Here is a 23,412-nt window from a genome sequence, read left to right on the forward strand (position 1 = left end):
TGAGGTGGGGTGCAGGGATTAAGAACCCTGTAAACTCCTTCATTAGGACTAAAAGGTTTCAGCATTAGCTTGATCATCTTGAAACAAGGAGCCCTGTGCCTGTGTTGTTCCAAACTGGCATTAAAATCCTCTGCCCATCAATCCATAATGGCATGGTAGAAACTTGATTTAAAGTTTGAATGGGGATATACGTATTGTGTGTGTGTGTCCATGGGTGTGTGTGTGTGTGAATGCATGTCCAGATGCCTTAAGCTTTAAATAATATTTTAGTTAGCACAAACTTCACCTTTGTGCAGTAATATTTCCTGGCAATGGCTGGAAAGAGGCTCCTATTTTCTTAAATTCAAAATGAGGAAATGCTTTTGTTTATTGCTTCTCTAATCCTCCCATGTGTTTATTTACTTTCAGAATTCTTCTCTTTTGCAGCAATATATACAAACCTACTAGAGGAGAGATGTTTATTTCCTGAGAGTTTATCGTTTATTTGACAGCCTTTGACAACTCTTGTTGTATTAAGAGCAGATAATTTTGAGAAGTCAAAATTGGGAAGATGGAAGTTTAAGAGCTAGAAATAGTGGGGTTTGCACACATTCTTTATCCATCTCCAGGAGTGCCCATTGTAGCCTCTGCAGAAATACTGAGTAATTAGAATGAGTTTCCTCCTCACACCAGTTAGTAGCAGCCTACTCCCTTGAAACATGAAAGATGGTACAGGAAGTAATAACAAGAACCGCATAATATTAAAAAAAGTCAGATGTAATTATGCTTTGTAAAACGAACCAAGTGGTCAAGCAGCAGGTTTTTGTGCGTTCAGCAGTTCCACGGACTCTTCCTCCTTTCACCTATTATTTCTTGGAAGTCAAGTTTTCCTTTTTACAAATAAAGTTTATAACCCCACATTTTCAAAGATAATAGGGAAGGAGCAAAGCTCTGTTCCCGAGTCTGCAGTCATTTTAAAACACCAACATTTTAGACACAAAAATTGCAGTAGAGGGGTTGATTCTTGAATGTGGTGGTGACTCTAACATCTAATGATAGTTTATGAGCAATTTATCTGTCCTTTCTTTTCACTGCTTCTCTTGCTGTATTATAACTCATACTATTTAAAGCTCAAAAAGGGGTGGAACTAGAAAGGAAATCCTGCAGCCAAATATTCAGAGGGGTACTGGGCTTCCCTTGGCTACGGGCAGTCAGTTCAACACTGCAGTCAGCATGTGCGGGGGCAGATCTTCGAGCAGGAGAGATGCAAACATGTGGTGAATGTGTCTTTTTCTTTCTTTCTTTTTTTTTCCCTAAGTAAGCAGAGAGCTTGGCAAGTTTGGAAGTGCTTGCTCAGAAGCTCATTTAAAACTTTGAGAGGAGTGAACTGAATTTAAACGACTCTCCGGAATCTCTTTACCCCCAGGCCTCAGACGTAAGCCTCCCAAGGAAAGAAATGTATCGGATGGTTCATAATCTGTATTCTGTCAGGATGTTCTAATGAGAGGTCAGTAAATACCCTATATTTGGAAGCAAACAAGGCAAAGCTGGGCCTTTTCTTTATGACTTCCATACAGTCAGAAGAGGAGCTTTCTGGCAGATGCTTTCACTTTGAGTGAAGAAATTATAGCTATTCTGCTTGGGTTCAATTCTGTGATCCAAGCAATTTTTGATATATCAAACCAGCCTAAAACTTAATTAGCCACGGCTTAGGAAGTAAATATGTAAAAGAGGTTTTGCACAGGTCTTAGCACTTTTTCATTAGAAAGACCAACATTGATTTTCGTGGCTGATTGCAGTGTGGTGTGCAGCCTCTGCAGTGATTAGATATGTATCAGAAGCACTTGCTTGCACCCTACTTCCAGTCTTTCAAAAAGAAGAAAGACTGGTAAAAGGAAAAACCCTTCCCAAAATGTGAAAGTTGACATTTCTTTTGACTAATACTCTTGCAGTATAAACTGTAGATTTACAGGAATTAGAGACCAAACAGTCAAAGTATTCCTCTCCCCCTCTTCCTTTCTCCCCTCCTTTTTTAAAGTGTCTTCATCAATCAAAATCAACATAAATGAATAATGGAGGCAGGTAAAATGTGAAGAGACAATAGTAGTGTTGTTTAAAATTGATGGCCATAAATCCATTCTATCCTAAGAGACTGCGCAAATAGTTACTCTTGCCCACCACCATTTAGCCCATGATTCAGAATCTTGTATAAGCAAGTGCTGATGTCCCATTGAAGAATCAGCCCATTAATGATGTCTTTATTTTAGAGCACCAGGGTTGCAATGAGGCAGGGGGACTTGGAGGGTGAAGGTTTGGAGAGACAGGGGAGTCTCCCCTCTCCTCATTCATTTGTTAATTTGGGATGACAGAAATAGAAATGGTGTTCTTAGGAGCAGGTCAAAGGGTTTTTTAGAACCAGCAGAAAAAAACAAAGCTGGTGCAAAAGGAGTTACAGAGCACATCATTTAAAGTCATTAAAATTTGGGGCTGAGGTTTTCTCTGCAAGAAAAGAAGGAAAGCACATCTCAATTGGCACTGCAGAGCCATGCACAGGCTGCAGAATCCCAACAGAAAGCAAAGCCAAGAGGTTTATCTACCTCGATTTCAGAGGGCATGATTTTTGGTGTGGATTTTCAGTCCTGACATTTCGATTCAGATATGATAGAGCTGAAGTCTCACGAGGTCTTCTTGTAGGAATGTGACACAGAGGGGGCCCCTCTATGGCCACTTGCTCTTTCTACCATTTTGAAATGCTAGATCTCACATGGAATCTTTTCTTCTTTCCTTCCTGTTAGAAAGGTCATTCCAGTTTTGGGTGCCTTTTGGAAGCAAGCCTGTGAGCGCAAGTACAGATATAACCCTTAGGCCCAGGCTCACAAATTCAGGAGGTTTAAAGTTGCTTGTTTTACTTTTGGTTCTTCTGTAGTTGTAGTTTGTTTGGCAGAACATGCCAGCCAGGGATCACTTGCTCAGGGCTCGTTAGCACCAACAGCATTCCAGCTATATTAGAATCTGTGAATATATCTATCTCAACTGTATTTTCACACCTTTTTATGATCTTCATTCTCCCTGAATTGAAAAACGAACAAACAAAACTGTGCAAATAACCAAGTAGCTGGCAGGAAGGACTGATGGCCTTTCTGGTCATATCAAGGAAATACTCTTTAAAATCAAAATCTGAATGAGTAGAACTCCAGCAGCACCGCATCTTGGTGTAGAGCGGCTTGGAGGTGCCACTTCTGTTGTGAAAACAGTTTATTTAGTAGTTAGTGCCTTGATTTTTCTGTCTTTGTACTTCTGAAAGATGATCTCTTGCAAATGATGAACCCTTAGCCTTAACAAAGTACTGATCCCTCTTTAACATTTACTTAATTGAAGCTTAGAAGGGGAAAAAAAATACAGTATAGTATTTTAAGAGTGACTGTGTAGCACCTTTCCAAGTTTGCATGCCTGTCAACGGGATGTCATCCTGTAAGTGTGAATGAATGACTCTATTTCCAGTTCGAGTTTCCATTCCTAGGTAAAAATAGCACCAAATACACTATAGTTCCAGAATAGATTCCTTTTTTTAAACTTTATAAATCACAGTGCAATAAAATGTAATGTATGTTTATTTCTTCATTGAAAATGTTCTATATGTCCAGTACCAAGTTAAATCTATTAAAAAGAGAAGACGCTGCTTGAAATGACTGAATAAAATCACAAGAAATATTTTCTCATTCCATTCTAACTGAGCAGACTGTATTTTGTAAGGATACCAGTTATATTTAGCATTCCTCAAGGCTTCCATTGTTGGGTTTTTTTTTCCACAACCAGCATGAAGCGCTGAAGCTTTAAGCATCCTGTCATGATGCTGATGTTTTGTTGAAGAAAAGATGTGTTCCTCAGCTGTTGCAGTTACTTCATTTGTGCCTTTTCACATGGCACTTGGCCAACTTTATAAAATTGCCTAAGTCCCATGTGCAGAGTGATGAAGGGTGAGTTTTATAAGGGCCTTGAAGTATCTAAATCATGGCATGGACTGTCCAACTACTTCCAAAGATCTAATTCTTGGATCTGATTAATTTAGTCTAGGAATCTCAATATCCTAATTCTCTAACCTACTCCTTATGACAGGATTTGGGCTTTTTTCATTTTATTTTGCTAACACAAGTCATTCATAAAGAGTTAGCAGAATATTATGGTGGTGTACATTAGGGGTGGATATAATGTAGAAAGCAATAACAAGGTTTATAAATAACTGCTTGATCTGTAGAACTCTAAAATAGCCTCTTAAATTTGATTAACTGTCTCAATATATGTTTAATCATCTAAATCCTTTATAAACTATTTGTAAATGCACTCTTGACATAAAGCATGACTAGTTTGTCTGTATTTTATGAAACATGACAATTTTACTGAGGAAATGGAGCAGTATTTCTGCAATGTAGTCAGTGTAATTGAGAAGGCGAACTTGGAGTTCCAGATCTTAATTGCAGAAAGTGAAATACTTCCAGTTTCTGAATTGCCTTGTACAAATTTGTTGTGCAAAGGTAGGAAGGAGTAGCTATGCTCTTCCCCAGAATAAACAGGCAAACAAAGGTAAAAGGAAGGAGAGTTACCGAATTAAGACATGAAGATGGGATTATTTCTGAGTGGTTTGGACCTCAGTTCTGTGGTACAAAACCATCAACAACAGGATCTTCTGCTCCCGGAGCTACTCACTCCTGCCTCTGTGCTGCATCCAGCTGCTCTCTTCTTTTCATGGGCACTTCTGTTCTCCAGTCAATGCCTTGAAATTGAACTGATCCAGTGCAAAACAGCTCTCCTCTCCCATACTTTTCTTTTTCTTTTTTTATCCTGGATCAGTTGCTTGATCTGATTCATCACACGGACCACAAGCTGTTGAATCAGCACAACTGAGGTTGGCATGCTGCAACATGATGGCAGAAATGAACACCAAAAGGAGGTGGGAGTAGGGGGAGGAAGGGGTAGACCTGAGCATGACTCCTAAAATTAGTATTGCTGCTGGATGCTTTGCATCTTGGAAACATGGTCTTGGCTTGAGTACAGGGCTTGCAGTCAGAACACTGAAACTATAAACTGCCCTCTAGCCTTTGACACCCTTGAACTTTAGTTTTGCCCTCTGCTAAGTAGGAATACTGGGTATTTACTTCAATGGTGTGAAGATTTACTAGTGATTGTTCAAGAAATTAGTGCATGAAAAATAGGAAAGACTGCCTTTTGCAGTCCTGCATTTTGCTGCAGTTGTTCTCTCATGTTCATAAACTACATTGCATTTGTAGTAAAGTATTTGTCTTCAGCTGTGTTCCTCCTATCAGGAATATGTTGCTAGAGCAAAGACAGGTCCCTGGTTTTGTAACCCAAGCATCTCTATTTTTAGTTTTAAGATGTTGGCTGCGTATCTCTTTTTTTTTTTAATTAATTATATGTATATATTTATAGCTGTTGCTATTGGAAGAGAATTTCCTGCAAACAGATCCATTTCTGTGCAGCTCTGCTCCCACATGGAATCCCATGTGTTCCACCAAGAGATTGCTCCAGAGTAAACGTCCGCTCTGGTTGTAGGATATGCCTGGCAAACTGTAAACTTTATGCTGCCTTCAGCACATAGTAAATTTGCATGTGCAGAAGGCATTAGCAACTGGGCATCTGACTTGGCAGCGTCACATCTGAAGACTTGAGTGACAGGAGAGATGCCACCCCGACCCCAGTGTCCTACAGAGCTGTTTCCTCTGTGTATAATTGCATTCTCAGTTTTCTCTGAAGTTTTAAATGGATAGGGGAGGACTATCTGTCTTCACACCCTCATTTAAAGAGGTGAGTTTGTAACCAGGCACCATTAAACAGCTGCTACATCTCATGCAGACGTAGGTGAAAGGATTTTTTGCATAATGTTCATATCTGGTGTGCATTCTGACCTCTGTGAATCAACAGTAATGCTATGTGTGTATCTGAAATCAAGATTTGACCTGTAGTTGGGTTCTGGTTCACATACAGTAAGTAGCACTTGCTCAGATAGTTTCAGAGACTTCCAAAGCAGGACTACTGATGTTCATAAAGAGTGCAGAATCAGGCCCCTAAGGATCCTTAGGAATGAAAGGTATCCTGTAACTGTAAGGTATTATTATGATGACTACTCTGGAGAACACAGAGACATTGAAGTCAGCAAAATAAATTACAGAGTTAAACGTTTAAGTAAACCAAGAAGCGACTGATGTTTTTTGCATAGTAATAATCTTCATAATCACTTCATTTGCACAGTTATTTCATTTTAAACTTTAGGCACAGTTTTGAAGCACAACTCAGTGGAGATTTTTGCTGTAATCTATAAACTTTAATGAAAGCTAATTGGAGGACAAATTTTAATGTAATTAAAATGTGACTGCATAAAGCAGAGAGGATGAATGAAGCTAAATGCTCTATGGGGCACAGTTTTCAAACAATGATTAACCTGAATACTAAGTCAAGTGAAGCTTTTGTAAAATGATGATCATGAGCATTGCCAGCAACAGAACAACCTTGAGAAACTGCAAAGGAAAGTTTTTAATGTATTTAGTTTAAAAAGTGGACATTTAACTCACAACTGCATAAAAAAGGAAAAGAAAATAGAAAGCAACACAAATGGTCTCATCTAAAAACATAACAAGTAAATTAGCCAAAGGTGTGCATTCCGTCTAAGTTCTCATGATCAGCAGATGCAAATGTTTGCAGTGCGCCGATGAGTTATGAGCCCTAATGAGATTTCAATGCTGAGCAAACAATAAAAATTTATGCATTGCATAGTTTTAGTGGCCTTTGGCTTCATGGTTAGTGTTACACCCTTTCAACAGCTTTGGTAATATAATATCCAGCTGGCTTTGGAGGTAAGGAAAATTTTAGGGGTGAACTGAAATTGTGAGAAATAACGTGATTGATTGCTTTGTCAGAATAATGCATTTCCACGGTATAATTGTCCATAGTAATCTTAGCCCGGGTACGGATACATAGGTTCTAGTTGTGTTTGGACACAAATTCTGAAGGATTCAGGTGAAGGATTGCTTTTCCAGTGTTTGAGCCAGACTGTTTCCTGTGCTGGGTACGTGTCCAGGGGTCTTGCAAACAGGCCCCTCTAACAAGAACATTCCTGTCATAGTCCAGTAAACGGGAGAATTGAAAAGCTACACTTTCCACAACAACTGTCATGTGTCAGAGGAAAGGGAGCGGAGCACAAACACAAAAAGAAACACACAATAGATATTGAAATAAACATATGTAATGGGGGAAATCACAATAGATATTGAAATAAATGTATGTAATGGGGAGCCGGGAGGAGGCTGTGTATCATGGAATTCAACTGGTGCAGTATGAGAGTGAGCTCAAATGGATTAAATTTAAAAGACCCATTTGTGGGTTAGGCTTTTATGAATCCAGAACCTTCCCCATAATGATTGCCTGCATTACCCTACATAATATTAAAATCTTAGCATGTGATTAATAGCAGATTCCCTGCATACGTGTCACAACACACATCTGCAGCAAATCTGCCAGTATACTTCAGTGCTAGTTTTACTTTGGGGCCATAAAGTGATTCCTGTTTTGTGAATGAGAATAAACCTATTATGCACTAGGTTAGCTACACCCAGTTTCTCCTCTTCAGGGAAAAAGAGCTGCTTATTTGATACGGCATCTCAAGTTTCAGTGTTCAGAAGTAAGTTTAAGCCTCGGCTAGGTTTTCTTGAGCAAGCTGTTGGGATTTGCCTTCACTGTTTCTTAGTTCTATGTTTTCCAAAACCTTCTGTGGAAAGAGCATTGAGAAACTTCTGGACAGCAGTAAACTAGTGGACTTAATTACAAAGTGTTTATTGCTAAATTTGCTAATGAGCCAACATGCAAAAAAAAAAAAGATATATTTATCCCTGTTTCCTCTTAAAATAGTAGTAAAAAAAAACTTCAAAAAATCATTTTCTTATGCTCTTTGGTGATGCAGTTTTGCTGTTCACAAAAGCCCTTTTTCCCATCCGCAAATAGCTACCTTTCACGTTGCCCCAAGGGAACAGAGCATAGCTCAAATGAAGCTTAAAAAAAGAAAGATTTTTGCCAGTTGTTACACAAAGTCTATGCATATTCACACATGCACGCAAAATAAAAAGGAAGGTGCAGAAGCCTTCCTTCAGTCCGCCCTCTGCAAAGTCCTGTCGACCTGTTTCACTCACCAAAATGAAAACACAACCCCACAAAAACAACTTGAATGACAACAAGAAAACATTAGGAAAGAAACATCTGTTTTGCATTCTTGGCATCGAGTCTGCCTTTGCAACACAGGGTCTGACACAGATGCGCAGGGTTATGACACCACTGAGCACCACTTGATTTAAAATGGTGTAACAGAGCAGAATCAAGGCACTAAGTTCTTACTGCGCTGTGCAAAACTGTGGCTCTTGATCTCCTTTGCAGATGTGGGACTCAAACCTCACTGAAGTTTTAGGCATCTTTCCATTGATGCGAGCTGTGGAGCAAGTCAGATTCCTCCAGCAGTAATTTAAATTTATTATTGACCGCGTGCTTTTTCATTGTGTGCATATTTTGTTGTCTGTAAAATCGCAATGCTCCCTTTCCAATAAACTTCCTTGCGTGCAGCCGCGCTCAGAGAACCTTTCCAACAGCATTACATAATGAAGCTCTTCAGTTTCTAAGTAGAATTAGATAGTAACAAGGAGAGAGAAATTTAAAGGTAATCAAAAGAAAGGCAAAACAAGCTCTGAACTGGAAAGAGACAATGACTAGGGAAATCTGGGGAGCCAGAGTTGCCAAGAAAGCATCTTGATTACCTGCGATGGCATCAAGGGGAGCAGTTCTCTCCCGGTTTGATTGCCCATCCATATAGCTGTAGCAGAGATACCTTGCATAATTTCTGTGTCCCCAGTCGAGCTGTGCCAGATGCAGTGACGGGCTTGCAGTGTATTCACCTGCCACTAGATGTCTGTGTGTGCTCTGTAAAGTTCCTGGGGGGGATGATGCCCCTGGTAAACACGAGAGGCAAAATTGGAACACAAGCCGTGGGGAAGCCTATTAGTTTGTGTTCATAAGTGTAACATCATTACTTTAATTAAGACTGTGTTTAAAGCAATTTATGCTGTCTAAACCTAAATTCCAACCTTCCTAATTCGAGGCAAATAAGGAAAAGGTGCTTTTCCTGGTCTACATCTGTTTAAGACAAACTCTTTCCTTTATGTCCATGTGAAGGACTTATTGTTGTGAAAGTTTTGGAGGAAGTTGCTGAGATGTAAAATAGGTTCTTCTTATTTATATTCTGAAGCAATGAAATACCAAAACACAAAACATCTGCTCCAGAAGTGCATTGGTGGGAGCTCGCTATGTAATTCTGCCCTGTATAGCCCAAACCGCAGTACTGCTGGAGCCATATTTTCACACATACGGTGCACCAACATATCTGGGTGCACGGAGGAAGGCTGTGCATCAGATGTCAAGTTCAGTATACCCTTTCTTTCTAAAAACAAAACAAACCCTGCAAGAGCGGGTCTGGGTACAGAAATGTATTTCACTATTCCGTTTCTCAGGCTGACCAGGGTAGCTGCACCTGTGACCAGCTTTTCTGCAGAGATCTCCCAAGAAAAATGCAAAAGCAATCAGCACATGTTTGCCTTTCATTTATCTCTGTCATCCGGGAATAAGATACAGATAGTATCAGGAGCTATGAAAGGTACATTCTGATATTATTTTCAAGTTTTTTTGTCTAGACAGAGAAGAGCAACCACTTGTATCTCAGTGGAACGCATACAGCCCCCCCTCCGCGCTCTCACATCCTAGGCTGAAGGCCAGAGGGAGGTAGTAGGCTGTCTATATTAGATGAAAAAAAAAGTTTAAAACCACCACCTACTCATCAGGTGACTGGAGACTGTGGTTGTAAAATGTGCTGCAGGCAGAAGTTCTGAAAAATCCCAGAAAGTGTTGAAAACATCTCTAAACAAGGTATTTTTCTCCTGCACCTTTCTTGCTAAAGGTCCCAATTGCTGCCAAGAAAACTAGTGAGAATGTTAGCTGCCAAATAAAAAATTTATGACGGTGTTTGGCAAAGGATTGTATCACTGCTTGTTTTATACATTTCCACAAGGCTCTTGAAGGGCTGTTGGACACATACGGCTCACTGATCACTGTGCTTTATCTGTTCTTTAATATAGTAAAAAAAAAAGCAAGCTCCAATAAAGTATGATTTAAACAATACGTATTTTTTTCTTTTAATAGCCTCCTATAAGTGCTTGCTATGGTGAGAATGTAATTGCTAAACAACATTCCATATAAAACAATTGTTTTAAAAGCCCTTTACCTGACAAAGTTACTTGTTATTTGAGTCATTTTCGTAGTAAAAATACATGAATTTTTCAATTAAAAATGTATTGCTTTTGCAATTGTGCTTGTTATACGTTAGAGTCTGGGCCAATAAACCGCCTGTTAAAACATAAAGAGGTCCATTCAGTCCAAGTTGTGCCTGCCATTTATGTTCCAAAAACCGAGAAAATAATATGTTGGAATTGCATTGCTCACCAATATCAATTAGGGTTTCGGCTGTATCATTAAATTAACGTTGGGGGAGAAAATTATTCTGGCGGATTTAGTGAAAAAAATATCTTTTTGAATACAGAGTTAGCACACTGACAATAATAATTAAGCCGGCCCATGCTGAAGCAACACCCTTAAAAATAGCTTTCCCATCTGAAGAAACAAAATTGTCTGTCTCTGTCTTTTCAAACCAGTTATCAGATTAGGCTTCCAGCTGATAATTAGTGCTGTTTAACAGAGATCTTGTCATCCGGAAATCTCAAAGCCTGAGCGGTTTACTTTTTCTCATTATCATGTGCTGCTGGAGGTGGGAGGTTTGGAGCGAGGAGCTGCGCCTCCCCTCCCTGCACCATTTTGTTAGGAGAAGGGCCTCTCTTCTCCCTGGTGGCCTGGTGTGCTGTCCCCTTGGAAGAGGACAAGCAGGACCCTGTGCTGTCCCAAAGCTGCCCCGGGGCTGAGCGGCTCTGCGCCATGCTCGCATCTTCATGGCACAACAAATATCTGAGAGCAGCCAACAGCACTACAAATGCTATATGCCTTGTGTATGGCTGTGTATTTCATGGTATTTGATATAAAGTACTCAAGACAGACCAGCATTAAGAGGATTATTTCAGACAGCATTAGGAGTTAATTTACAGAAGATTAGCTCTAAATCAGGCAGATATCATAAGGAAATTAGCATCAGTGGTAAGAGATTCAGAATCAAAATCTGTGGTGGGTTTTAGTTTCTGTCTGTATGTGCTTTGTGGACAAGGAATATCTTTGTTAGTTTCTCATACTAAGGTGTTACATCTCAAATAGTGAAGGACAAGTATACTTTTTTTCTACATGCACACTATTTACTATGATGCTGTTTATTGGCAGTGAAACTCCTTAACTCCAAATACCCTTCCTCAGCTGAATATTTTATATTTCATGCTATTTCTTCATTGAGTAATGTTTTCTTTGGCCCTAGAAATGATGTCTCCATGGTGCGTTATAATATTTTTAAATAGGTAATAGGTAGCTTCACTTCAGCGTAACATACTTAATCCTTTTATTTTCTGTTAAAATGAGTCACATTTTAATGCCAACTCATAAAAATGAAAGAGTGTATAAAATGCACACACTAGGGTGAAGATTACAGCTATTTAAAAATACCTTCCTTAATATTTAAGCTTGTTAATTATAAATTTGTTTTATTTCCACGGGAATGGTGGTTAATTTGTATTAAAAAGCAGATTCTGTTCTTCAGTCAATTTTCCAGACATATTTTTCTGGCTGCAGACAGACAGGTATAAGCACCTATCCAATCACTTCTCAGCCTCGCGGTTTAAAAACCAGTGCCCAGTAGTTAGTGGAGAAGATGATGAAATGGATTGGGCCTCAATATTAAAGTCCGTGTCCCGAGTCACACCTTGAGATTTGATAGTTTTGAAGTCTACAAATGGGATTTCCATCTTTGGAGAAATGTGTATTCTGCTCTCCAAGAGATAGTAAACTGCTTAGTCTTCAGCGTGCTCCTGAACATTTGGGGTTTTGATGGGGAGGGAAGTCTGGGCAGTGTTTTACAACTGTTTTCCTCTCTTGATGGACTGAATTCCTCTTGACAAGGTTGGCCTGAGGTCATGAATGTCTCCCTGTGCTCACTGAAAGAGGAATCTTCCCTCCTTCCATGAGATCATGAAGACTTACACCCACCCTAAGCCAGGCTGGGCTTGCTGGTCCCTCCGGTTGCTGGATCTTCAAGTGCTCTTGCACTTTGACTCTGTGCCCTGTAGTTTTACAGAATGCATGGAGGCTCGATGTGGTTATTAAACCAAGGTATCTGAGGTCATAACAAAGTAGAGGCATTTCTGCTCCCATAATAGAAATACTGTAACATGCTGAAAAGAAAATAATAGTGGCAAGTATCTCCTGTCAACTAATTTGATAGTTCTCGATCAGGTAAACCATTTGTGAATACATCGATTCTTTTTAGTTTTCACTGTTCTGTCTTCACTGTTCCCAGGTTTTCTCTGAACCAGTTGGGCAAAAATTGATTTTTATTTGTTCCACTGGCCTTGTGGAAAATTAGCTTATGAACTGGTTTTTATCGGAAGACTCAAAGCACAGCGAAGGTTGAAAAATAAGCCTATAGCAGTCAAAATTGTTGTCTGAAATGTCTTCAGACTGGAAGGCTGAATTTATTGCTCAAAACAAGTACTAGCATTGTGGAGGTGTGCAGTCCTGCTCATTATCACTGGAAAAGGGGGAACCAAAAAGCACAGTAAAAAATTAAATTTTAATAATGCTAGTGATATTTTCTAAATCCTTCTTGACAGAAAGATTCTCATTATTTTTATCTGTCTCAGAGTAGGCTCTTTTAATGCCATCTCACAAATGGCCTTAGCCATGATTGTTTTCCTTTCTTTTATAGCATTTGAGGAAAAAAAAAAAAAAAGGAATATATACAAAAAAAAAAAATATCTATTCTATCATTCCAGAAGTGCCATGAGTTGGTAACATTTTGGATAGCATGTCTTCAGGAACAATTGCTGCAGATGCCTTCGGGTTTTTACAAAAGAGGTCAAGATTGTTAAGACAATTGTAGAAAACTTGCCATACAAAAAGACGCCCAGTCAAATATGGTGTGATAAGGAGAAAATAACACAAGCAAAGTATTTGTGTCCAGTCTCCAACTTCATCACACCTAAAAGCTATAGATAAGTCATTCATTAAAGTGAGGCTGGGCAAAAGATGTTACTTTCTTTGACCTGTTCAAGATATATATTTTAGTGGGTTCTAATAATTATGCAAGTTGATAAAACTCAGACTTTAGCCATTTTTGTTTTTTTTAAATTGCACAAAATGCAGTTAACTATATATATCGTAAAAGCCAATGTGTGATCATGTATGTTCTTGTCATTTTATAGCATTTTATGCATACATTTCTTCTGCTGGAGAAATCATTGCTTTAGCTTTGAGTGCTGACAAGGGGGTTGGAGTTGGGGCTTTTTTTTTTTCCTATTAACTGTTTGGGGACCAGGGCTCAGTGCAACTGATGTGCTAAAGAATGCCATTACACTGACAGCTGGGCTATCCACCCTCCCTCGAAGCTCTTTCTAAAGCACTCATAATGTTTGCTAAGGCCTATGGTTCTTAGTCATGCTCAGGTGACTAAATGTGTGATTTGTTCTTCTTGATACTTCAGTACCCTGAGAAAGGCTGGCTGGAGATTAATACAACCTTGAATCCTTCCACTTGCAGTTGCCACTGCACATGTGATCTTCATTTAGACTTGCCAGAGAGATCTGGTGTTGCCTCTGCTTTGCATGAAATGAATTAATCCTCCTCCAGTTATGGTTGGTGAGTTTCTGTAGCCCCGGAAGCCACCCGCTGTTCTTCCTAATGACAGTAATAACCTAGTTGGTTCCCTCCGTGGAAGGAGTGGACATGGAGACAGGAGAAAGCTGGAGTTGTATCACAACTGTGCAGAGAAATATTTCCTGTCAGGGTCTCTCATCAGAAAAAGGATACTTTTTATCCTTCAGAAATGCCTTCCCATGTGGTTTGAAAATAAGCAATTAATAAAATCTGAGCTAGTAGGAGATGCACAGAGCCCTTCCCTTTGTTTCTTTATCTTAGGTCCTATGGCCATGAGGTCCTCTTTCAGGATTTCCCTGTTCTCACAGTTTGCATGCTAAAGTCTGCATACACTTGTCTTCCAATCATTCCCATGGATATCTGTCTGTCCTAGTCCACTCAGTTCCCCCCTCATTGTCCCTATACGCCAGTGACCACCTGGGTACTATTTGCACCTCCTGAGACAGCCATCTCCTTGAGACAGGACTCCTGCGAGCTGTGATAATCCTGACAGCTACCAAATAACACTATACTCCAACGCTGCTCATACGCTTTTGTTATATTCGGAATGCATTGCAAGATTTCAGTTAGGTATTAGATGCATCAATAGGTATTTTAATTAACAGATATCATAAAAATAATTTTAAATTTTAAACTTAATAGTAAGATTGTCAGAAGATGACACAGCCAGGTAAAAAACATAGTTCCTTGAGCCAAGGAAGCCCACTGTGTTTCAGGAGGCATTCATCCCAGAGAGGAATGTCCCTCCTATCTCTCACTCCTCCAGAAAAACTGTGAAAGCAGAAGTATATTTGATTATGTTCATAATTTTATCTGCAAATACGGGATCTATTAAAGGGGGATGATGAATTAAGGTATTTACTGGCTAATGTAATGATGAACATCTTCTGTTTAACTGGTTTCATCTCTCATATTTCTCAATATTCATCTCAATATTTCTGATTAAAGATTACAGACACTTTACAGTATGAGAACATGTTTCCTGTATGATTTTGCCTTAATCTGTAGGCACCTAACCTAGCCAGCTAACTTAAATGACTAGTTCTCCTGGGATGCATATATGGCCAGGAAAAAGAGAAGGCAGTTCAGAGCAGGACTCTAACTTATATACACAGGGAGCTGAGAGAGATTAGCTAGATATAATTTAGATGTTTAAAGCTGAATAGTGTGACTGCCTCCCTGCACCTGTTATTACATGACTCATTCTTTTTCATTCAAGGCCCAGGTGGAAACACATTGATGTGGTTTCAGTGTAATATTATAACTAGAGATTGGTATCCGTGTTATTACAAGTAGACAGCCCTAGTCCTTAAGACTGAACTCCAAAGCTAGAGGACATAACGCTGCACAGCTCCCAGCCCTAACAACAATATCTTAGGCACCTTGTATGGCCTGCCTCTTTCACAGAACCCCTGCTAGTCAGCTAGAAAACTGCCACCGTTTTCAGTCTCCGTTCTTCCACTTCTGAGGCTTTAATTTCATTATCTGCTCGGTTTTCAGCAATTTTCAATGGGTTTTTCCAAGCTCTTACACATAAGAAACTAGAGCCCCTGTCCCCAGGGGAAGAAGAGGCTCATTTGGGAAGGGATTCAGAGAACATAAAGTAGTCTCCTCCTGGTAATGGCCTATCTCCAGACTGGAGTTGGAACCCATGCAGCATGGTCTTTTTGGCATGAAGTAGCTGGGGGGGGGGCCATCCCCTCTCCACCACCCCCCAAAGCCTTTTCACCTTTAAATATACAATGTCCATTGCAATGTAATCAGTTCTTCTGGCATGAGAACACAAAGAACTTGGACGTATTTTCAGAGTTTGGGGCGGGGGAGAGGAAAAAAACCTTGAGTATTCTCCAAATTCTTCACTTTTCCCAAGGTCAGCTAGAAGAGGGCCAAGGAGTCGTATGCAACTTGTGCAGATATTTGCACAGGAATTTGTTTGCTAATTTCAGTTGTTAATGATGAAAAATGTCTCAAGTCAGATACTTCCAACCAGCTGTAGTTCTGCGAGGCAGGGCTCTCTTACTCTTTTATTTCAGTAGGTTGCCATGTCTTTATGTTTTGCCACAGCCTGTCTGGTCCTTTTCAGTTGCTTTTATTTAAAAAAAGCATTCTTAAACCTAAAGATGGGAAAGATGAATAGTTACTTGAACAGCCCCCAGATACCCTGAACTTAGAGATTTATCATTATGTATCTAAGGCTTTGCTTTACCAATCATAACATTTTATTCCCCTGTGTGGGGTCTAGTGCTCCCTTTTGAAAGCTCCTGGTATATTGTAACAAGGATGTCATTATATAGAGTAATAATGGTGTCTGTCCAGAAGGTATCTGAGTATAGCTGTATTAGTTTAAATTCACACTTAGTTTTGCCCAGTATGTATTTCCCTAAGTGACTAGACCTACACTTTGTGTTTGTTTGAATCTGCTGATTTGCACATGAATATTGGGCACTTAAAAATCACTTACCACTGATCTGCATGCACCTGTTTTCCTGCAAGTTAGCAACTAATGCCCATCACAAATAATGGGGCACCCAAAAATGCAATAGCCATGTGTTCAAAGTGGCCATTTAAAATGTAGCCGTGTATACAGAGAACCAGCCTTTCTGCCCAGTAAACTGATAGGAATGACCTCTAGGTAAATCTTAAATGCATGTATTACAGTGAAGCACTGTTGGACAGTGCTCCGTCATCAATCAGTCTGTGTTCTTGAGGGCACTATTTTTCAAGATGCTTGCTTTAAGAATAAAGCCTTGTGTTGTAATTAATGTGTGCTAACTGATCCCCCAAGCCATTTGTATTTTTTTTATTTGGATCAGTGTCAGAGTTGAGCTTCTGTAAGAAATTTTTGCAGTATTCTATTTGTAGTCTTCATTATTTCAAGTAAAGGACACAAAACTCTTTATGCACCCACAGTCTGCACTGGTTCGTTTATATCCTGTGTTTTGTTAACATGTTACCGAGATTGCTAATTTTCATGACAATTGTTATTGTACCATCAGTGCTTAATGGCAAGGCATCATTATTCAATGCTGGTCAATCAGGCACTAAGACATGTGCAAGACATCAGGCTGAACCCATATAGATGTCGTGCACTCCCCTGCTAATGAATGCAGTTTTGTAAAAAGGTTTAAACACGGTTGGCATCCTTAATGTAAGGTTTGCAAAAGCTTATTTGGGAACTGCTTTGTGTTTATATGGAGCAGATCTAAACATGTCACAGAGTTAGACCCATTGTGTGCATGTGTGCATGAAGCTATGGAGAGGAGCAGATCATTTGGGGTTTTGAAACGTGGAAAAGCAGCACAATTTTGGCCATGGTGGAAGTGGGGCGAACTGATTCGCCAGGGACATCAGTGTTTGGTACAGGATATGGGACTTCTGCAAAGCAGTGGTCGCTGTGTGCAACAAAGCGGTGACCCCCAAAAGCAGAGTGTCATTCTTCATCTCGCAAAGCTGGCACTAGCTGGAGGGAGCCTCCAGCGCAACCAGTGGTCAGAGGTTAGGCACTGCAACCAGAAGCCAGGAGAGAGGGTCAGGCATTTAGAAGGGAGGAACAGAAGGAAACTCATCAGGAGTAGGATGAGCTTTCTGTGTTGTTAGCCCAGCGTGCTCTTCCAACACGTCAGTTAACGTTACCCTCGCATCTGCTTTAGTTACTGTTTCTATGTGGTTTTGCACCCAAATGTTTTGGGCTGCTGTCCATGATAAACTAGATGGAACTTGGTTTAAAAGCACAGATTTTCATCTCTTCTAACTCAAAGCAGAATGAGCCCTTGTGCTCCTAGAGTTTCAAGTATGAAAGGAACAGTAGACACTGGCTGTTAACGAGCTCCAGAGCGCCAGGCTGCAACAGAACTTGGTGTGAGTTCAGTGCCTACGCTGCATCAGCTAAATGGTTAATTCATCTCATATCAACAGCACTATGATTCATAATGTAAACTTGAGGAATCCTTGATGTTTCAGTCACACATTCCTCTTAATTTGGCCATGCATTCTTTTAAAGCTACAGTGTGCTAACTTAATAAAATGCAGCATGCAAATGCACAAGTTTTTGCCTTCAGGCATTTTAGCCATGGATGTTTCAATGGGTGTCTCCTTTCAAGTATATATTCTTTCTTAAATTATTTACCCTGTAAACATGCTTTGCATTTTCAAAGCAGAATCTGGGCTTCCTCATTCACCATATTTCATTGAATTTAAGGTGTAGTAGAGATAAAAGATTATCATCTGCTTCTTGTGAGCATGTTAGCCTTTGGGATTTTTTGTAGTGAATGTTAGGCCCCATTTTCTTCTCCTTTGGTATTATCACTCCCTCCCCCACTTCAGTTTCTTGATGCTTTGCCTAGAGCAATACCCACTGGCAGTGTCTGTCTGTGACAGTACTGTAGGCTTCTCTACAGATGGGTCCTGCCAATGCCAACCATTGTTCTACCACTGTGAGCTGGCTTGACTGTCTTGGATCACTCAAAGTCCCCTTTCCTCTTGATTCTTTCTTTGCTCTGAAGGGTTGCCCTTGCCTGTTGACTTTGAGATCTGAAATATGCTGACGCCCAGAACTTGTGTTCTCTGTCTGTGCAGCAGCTCCCAGACTCAGACTTCAACACTCATCGCTTGCTAAGCCCCCCTCAAGACCGTCCTGCTGCTACCAAACAGCTCTGTCATTCTCCTCCTAGCCTCATCCTTCTGCAGTGTGCAGTTACTTTAATTTTGCTTGCTCACTTGAAAGTAAAACAGTAAAACTCAATGTTATTCTTTTTTTAAAGACATAAAATTAATCTTTAACTGTGGGCTTGAATATTAAAAGTATATAATGCTCCAGCGTAGGAGTCTGTTGATAACATCCATCCTATTTCATGATTAATTTGTTCCTTTTAATACGATATTCTTTTGCTGCACTGTGCAGACTAATTCAGATTCCTGGAAATTGAACTTTGATATGTATTTCCTAGATTCACACCGTAAGTGAGCCTTCAATTAGCAGGTACAGGTGGCAGCATGCCTTGCTCGATGTGCTTCTCACAAGGATTTTTTAGGGACACTGCTTAAATAATCTTGCGGTCAGGATTGTGCTGCCAGAGTATTAAAAATAAAATATTTGGAGGATTCGATGCTTTTTTAATTTTTCTCTAATTTTCAGTCTCAGACGATGAAACCCTTTTTCAGTGGGCCGGAGATAGGAGGAGCTGATTTAAACACTCAGTGTGTTATGTATGCCTTTGCCTAACTATGTGTTAGATTAAGCGAGTTTCACTCACAGTTAATCCTTTGTAAATTAGCATTATGGATGCCTTGGGGCCCACATCCCACAAATAAAATGGTTGTCAAGCCAGCTGCACTGTGTATTACTTAAGGCTGAATGTTTTAAGAGTTTTCATGCTTTTAATCTATTTCACTGCTGAGTTTCAATTTTGCTGAGTGTCTTTTCAGGAGTGATGGGAGTGAGTGAGTAAATATATGTTCTGGTTTTCATGCATTTGCCTGGGCAAATCGTTTGTTATCAGGTGTTTGGCAGAGAATGTCACACCCCGCCACAAAAGAGAAGCTTGTAAGTTCAGGTGTTAAACTGAAGTGCAAACCAACAAGAACCAAAAGCCCTTAATTAGCTTTATTTTGTTAGCCTGCTACACTTCTTTTTTTTTTAGGGGAGAAAAAGGAGTGAGAAACATCCCTCCCTCCTCCTCATCCTTTTGGCAGAGTAAATATTGCCTGTTAAGTTTGAATTAGCTGTCATCGCAAAAGAATTAATGCTGTGGTTGAGCCTTTCTAGTGAGGAAGGGAAAAATAAACGAGACAGATCTTAGTTCAGCTTTAAGTGATAAATGAGGACAAAGCAGCCCATTCATCTCCTGCTAGGAAAGTGGACACAAACACTAAAGCAGTTTTGCGGAAGACGTGTCAGCAAATGTGATCATTTTGTAACCTGTCAGGAGGATAGAGAGCTAGTCCTTTTAGAGTGTCACAGGGGAGGGTGTCCATCTGATGTGACAGTTTTCATCCATCCATTTACTGCTTTTTCTTTAGGTGGGGGGTAAGTAAGGAGAGAGCTGGAGTTGGTTAAAACTGCATTTTTCTTTACTCTTTCCAATATAATTTATATGTATATCCACCCTCATCCAAATGAAAAACATTTACCAAGGAAAACTCCCCTCTGCTCTCTAGAGTTTCTCCTCTCTTTCACTGCGTGAAATATGCTCAGTTTAACACATTACATTCCCTGTCTTCAAGTTGGAGCCTTGTACTTAGTTTGATGTTTCACAAAACACAGTTTCACCTCCTCTTACCATTGTCCGCTTGGTGAAGGCTTTGGTTTGGTTTGGTTTGCAGAAGCACAAGAAAAAATGTAACTTAGAGTGCTTGTGTTACATTTGGTTGTTGGGGTTTTTCTGTGGTACGTCTCCAATTCCAATGATATGCTTGATGTAGAAATACATTTTGCTAAAGTTCCTATTTCATGAAGCCTGTGAAAATATTTTTCCTCCTCTGTGAGAAGGGGATAAGAAACTCTGAATTCTTACAATCCAAATCCTCCCGTAAAATGCCTCAAATTCTACCATTTGCTGAATTTTTTATTCATTTTAATTGACCTATTAATTCAGGCAAAATCTGAAGTGATGTGGTGTGTGAGTTTAGAAGCAGGGATTTCTCCCATCAAATGCTCGAACAATATTAGGACTTTCTACTTCTGGCATCCTTTTATTATTACTAATTTCCTTCTTTTTTTTTTATGCTACATAGAAAATGTAACATTTGCCTATTACCATAAGTAAAGGTATGCTACAGAGACAGGCGATGCTTTTACAACATAAGCTTCACAGTTTGACACTTGCTTCTTTATATCATCCTTTTCTTCTAAACTATCTTTTATACTTTTCCCTTGGTATTTTAGTACAAGTAAGTATCTCATTGACATGTGTTTCCTTGAAATCTGGTACCTTAATAGTAAAATCCCTTGAAAATTAATAAACTGCTTCTGTTCAGATTAAAAAAGCTGTGAAGATTTCAGAACGGCTTTAAAAAATACAATGGTATTTATTATTACAAACCACCCTGCTTGGACTGCATCGACTGAAGACTAATTATTTCATATGTTCTTAAAAGGATAATAAATTGTAGCATTCTGTATTTCAGTTATCCTAATATGTATACAAGTAATTAAGAAAAGTCTAATTCTTTCCTGGATGCAAAAGTTGGCTTTAATAGCTGCATAAAGAAGTGTTTGAAAGCACTGGATTTTGAAAGAAGTGAAAAACAATTAATATACCCAAAATGGTATCAAAAATCCTAAACTTGTGGGAATATGTCTTTTCTCCAAGATACTTATCTGTGTGAGTCTTTTTATGATTTTTACACATAAATATGTGTGTGTATATATATATATATATATGTTCTGCTATTTTGATTTATTTGTGGGTTTTATTCACCTTTTTCTTCTCTCTCTTCTACTATTTTTCAGGATCATCCAAAACCGGATTTTGATCGTGGTTCTGGCAGTCGTCATCATCTTCACCACCATGATGGCTATTTTTCTTTCTGTCAGGGGACGCTGATATCTTTGTTCTTCACTAAACAGCAACAAACTGCTTGTTCTGAATAATTAAGACAAAGTGGTCACATGAATCATTCTCTTGCACTGACAGAGTCTCCTTCTGTTTTCCACTCTTCAACTCAGGCGCAAGAGGTGTAAAATATTTTGTATTATGGATGGCATAGTTGGTGGCATGTGATGTTGATTATTTTTTCCTACAATTTTGTCTTTATCTGAGTGTTTCGGAAGTATAATATTTGTTGGGGTGAAGGCTTGCTCTGGTTTAAAAAGACTTACCATGTGTTGAATTCTACCCCAGACAATTACCCTGTAAGTTAAGTCAGAGAAGAGGGTTTTGCACTTTTCTTGTGCTACATGGGGTGTATGAATATCAAGCAGTATCTGACCTTCTGTGATATAGAATATAAGTAAAGCAGAGACCAAATGATGTAGAAAGTGAACCTGTCTCCTGTGACTAACTCCCGATCATGAATTACCATAATAGATGTAACATGGTTAAGAACAGTAGTTAGTTTTAAAAAGAGAGCAACCTTAGGGTGATGTTTAATATCTGATGTGGATCCAGGACTCTGTTTAACCTTTTTTCTTTAATAGGCTTTCTTTTCTGCGTTTTCAAAACAACTCCACTTTCATCAAGAACATAATAATGCATCACGTACCCAGAATGTAGTTGTGACCACAGCCCATCTATTGAATCTCTTTTAAATCTTCCAGTATTGATATATAAGCATACACACTAGGCCCTTATTGAAGATTTATAAAGATACTTATCTGTCCATTGCTGATTGAAAAGAGATGCAAAGTAATAGTCCAGCAACAAATACATGATTATAGTGCATTAAATGAAAATCAAGATTTTTAATATTGGCCTGACTATGTTGCGACTGCATGTTGGAGATACTTTCGTTGTATTCAATTCTGATGTGATACTCCCCTTTTTAAACAGAAACTGTAAAAATGTTAATTTATACATGCCTTTAGCTGATATAATATATCATAGTTTCATCTACCTGTGTGTAAATGAGCTGTTTCTCTTTTCTTATTGGCTGTGCTTCTCCTATAGACAGGCCTAGGTGATTTGGCTTATAATTAAGCTTATCACTCCAGAAAAGGTCTATTTCTGTTGATGTGGCAAAATGATTTCCATGATAATTTGTAAATTCATTATATGCAATCCCTTACAAATGTTAAAATTTGAGAGGGATTTTAAGCCCTTGAACTAAAGCTGTAAAATCCTTTTGGAAAGATGTTCAAAATGAAAAGAAGCTGGTGGCTTTCAAACTACCCCCAAATTAGGTAGGAACTGAGCACCAAATTCTTATGTGTGAATTAGTACTTTCAGGGTTTTGGCATCCCTGCGGTCTCTGCCAACTTGCTCTACTGACCCCGAGAGTTGATTTTAGGATAAACATCTGGAAGTTGATTTTGGCCATAGATACATCCCCTGTTTTCTTTACATGGAAACAAATAACTCAGCTAAAAGGATGTTGGTACTGATGCCACAGCTAAAGCCTTGAAAGATGGTGATAAACACAGAATAAATGGGTCCACATGAAAAATTATACCCATTGAAACCAATGGAAGTGTATATGGTCAGCTGTGGTTTCTGCACTATATGCAGCTCACAGCTAAGTTCAGAAGTGGTTTCTGTGCCAGGTTTCTCTGACAGCTCATGTTGGTGGCTGTAGGGTTGTGTGAGTACAAGAGTTCCTGGGTAATACAGACCCATGTTTTCGGGAGGTTCTGCATCTGTTCAGTGCAACTCAGTCATGTTCAGCTCCTCACCTCAAAGGCCATGTACTGACATGAGGCCATGGGTGCCCCCTTTGCCTCCTCCTAGGGAACCTCTCCTTTTATCTATTTGAGGTATGTCATATTTATCACATGGGTTTTGGACATGGAAGGTTTTGGGTGTTCAGCTTACAGTGTGGAGGCTGGCTGGCCTTCAGTCACAGCGTGCACTCACATTAAGCACTTGGGATTGT

At 39.4% G+C, this 23,412-nt stretch overlaps 1 protein-coding gene across 4 annotated transcripts in view; it reads left to right on the forward strand.

The window, feature by feature from the left end:
• VTI1A (vesicle transport through interaction with t-SNAREs 1A) overlaps positions 1 to 23,412 on the forward strand; it is a 271,798-nt gene that overhangs the window by 246,661 nt on the left and 1,725 nt on the right. For all 4 annotated transcript variants that reach the window (XM_057421011.1, XM_057421008.1, XM_057421012.1 and 1 more), the window contains one exon: positions 21,335 to 23,412. This exon is cut by the window's right edge and continues 1,725 nt beyond it. Coding sequence is in view for 2 of the 4 variants with exons in the window: in XM_057421008.1 (XP_057276991.1) it covers positions 21,335 to 21,428 (94 nt within the window). In the remaining 2 variants the exon portion in view is untranslated. The remainder of the gene's footprint in view (positions 1 to 21,334) is intronic.

Source organism: Pezoporus wallicus, unplaced genomic scaffold (assembly GCF_028554395.1).
Source record: "Pezoporus wallicus isolate ANWC-B61680 ecotype Strahan unplaced genomic scaffold, APGP_CSIRO_Pwel_v1 contig_3365, whole genome shotgun sequence".
Taxonomy (NCBI): domain Eukaryota; kingdom Metazoa; phylum Chordata; class Aves; order Psittaciformes; family Psittacidae; genus Pezoporus; species Pezoporus wallicus.